At 68.7% G+C, this 847-nt stretch overlaps 1 protein-coding gene across 1 annotated transcript in view; it reads right to left on the reverse strand.

Moving 5' to 3' along the window:
- Positions 1–841, reverse strand: part of CSTF1 (cleavage stimulation factor subunit 1) — an 8,277-nt gene extending 7,436 nt beyond the window's left edge. Inside the window, exon 1 of the mRNA XM_017735907.1 lies at positions 446–841. Within this exon, the coding sequence (XP_017591396.1) occupies positions 446–649 (204 nt within the window). The 5' untranslated portion in view covers positions 650–841. The remainder of the gene's footprint in view (positions 1–445) is intronic.
- Positions 842–847: the final 6 nt, after the last annotated feature.

Genomic DNA, 847 nt, shown 5'->3' on the forward strand with positions numbered 1-847 from the left:
CCCCCCTTCCGGGGGTCCCTCTTCGCCATTCCTCCCCTTCTGGGCGTCCCGCTCCCCATTCTCCCTTCCAGGGATCCCGCAGGTTGCTCTCCCCATTCCTCCCCTTCCAGGGGTCCCGCTCCCCATTCTCCCTTTCAGGGATCCCGGGGGTCGCTCTCCCCATTCCTCCCCTTCCGGGGATCCCGAGGGCCCATCCTCCCGTTCCCCCTTCCGGGGATCCCTCTCCCCATTCCCATTCCCCCCTCCCGGAGCAGCAGGGCCTTGGCGGAGGCCGCAGAGCCGCGCTCGGGGCGGGATCGCGGGCGGGGCAGCGGCGCGGGCCCGGCCGCCACCGGGCGCGGGGGGAGCCCGGGGGTTCTTTTGTGTCGCAGCCGCAAAGCTCCGAAGCGCCGCTTCCGCCAGACCCCGGATCCCAAACACGGCGACGTGAACGGGCTGGGAATTAAGTTGCTGGCGCTGCTGTCCAGCGCTGCGGGCGGGCCCGGCCCCGTCCCCAGCGCAAACCGTCCCCTCCCCGAGTCCTACTCACGTCAGCCTCGAGAAAGGGCAGCCGGAGCGGGCGCGGGTCGAGCAGCGGGGCTGCCATGCTCCCCATGCCCCGGGGCAGCTGTCGTCTGTCACACGCTGCAGCGACACGGCGACCCGACATCTTCTTTTTACCTATCCTGAACCACTTGTAAACACCAACACACACAACCAGGGTCTCCTTCGCTCTTGTTTTCAGCACCGCGGAGACAGTGAAAAGTTGCCTTGGATCGCAGTTCTTCACAAGCCCCAAGTGCCGACTGGAGTTTCCTCGCTCCGCGGCGCCTCGCAGGGACCCGGGGGCTCCGGGCTGGGGGGCAGC

Source organism: Corvus brachyrhynchos, unplaced genomic scaffold, assembly GCF_000691975.1.
Source record: "Corvus brachyrhynchos isolate BGI_N302 unplaced genomic scaffold, ASM69197v1 scaffold10, whole genome shotgun sequence".
Classification (NCBI taxonomy): domain Eukaryota; kingdom Metazoa; phylum Chordata; class Aves; order Passeriformes; family Corvidae; genus Corvus; species Corvus brachyrhynchos.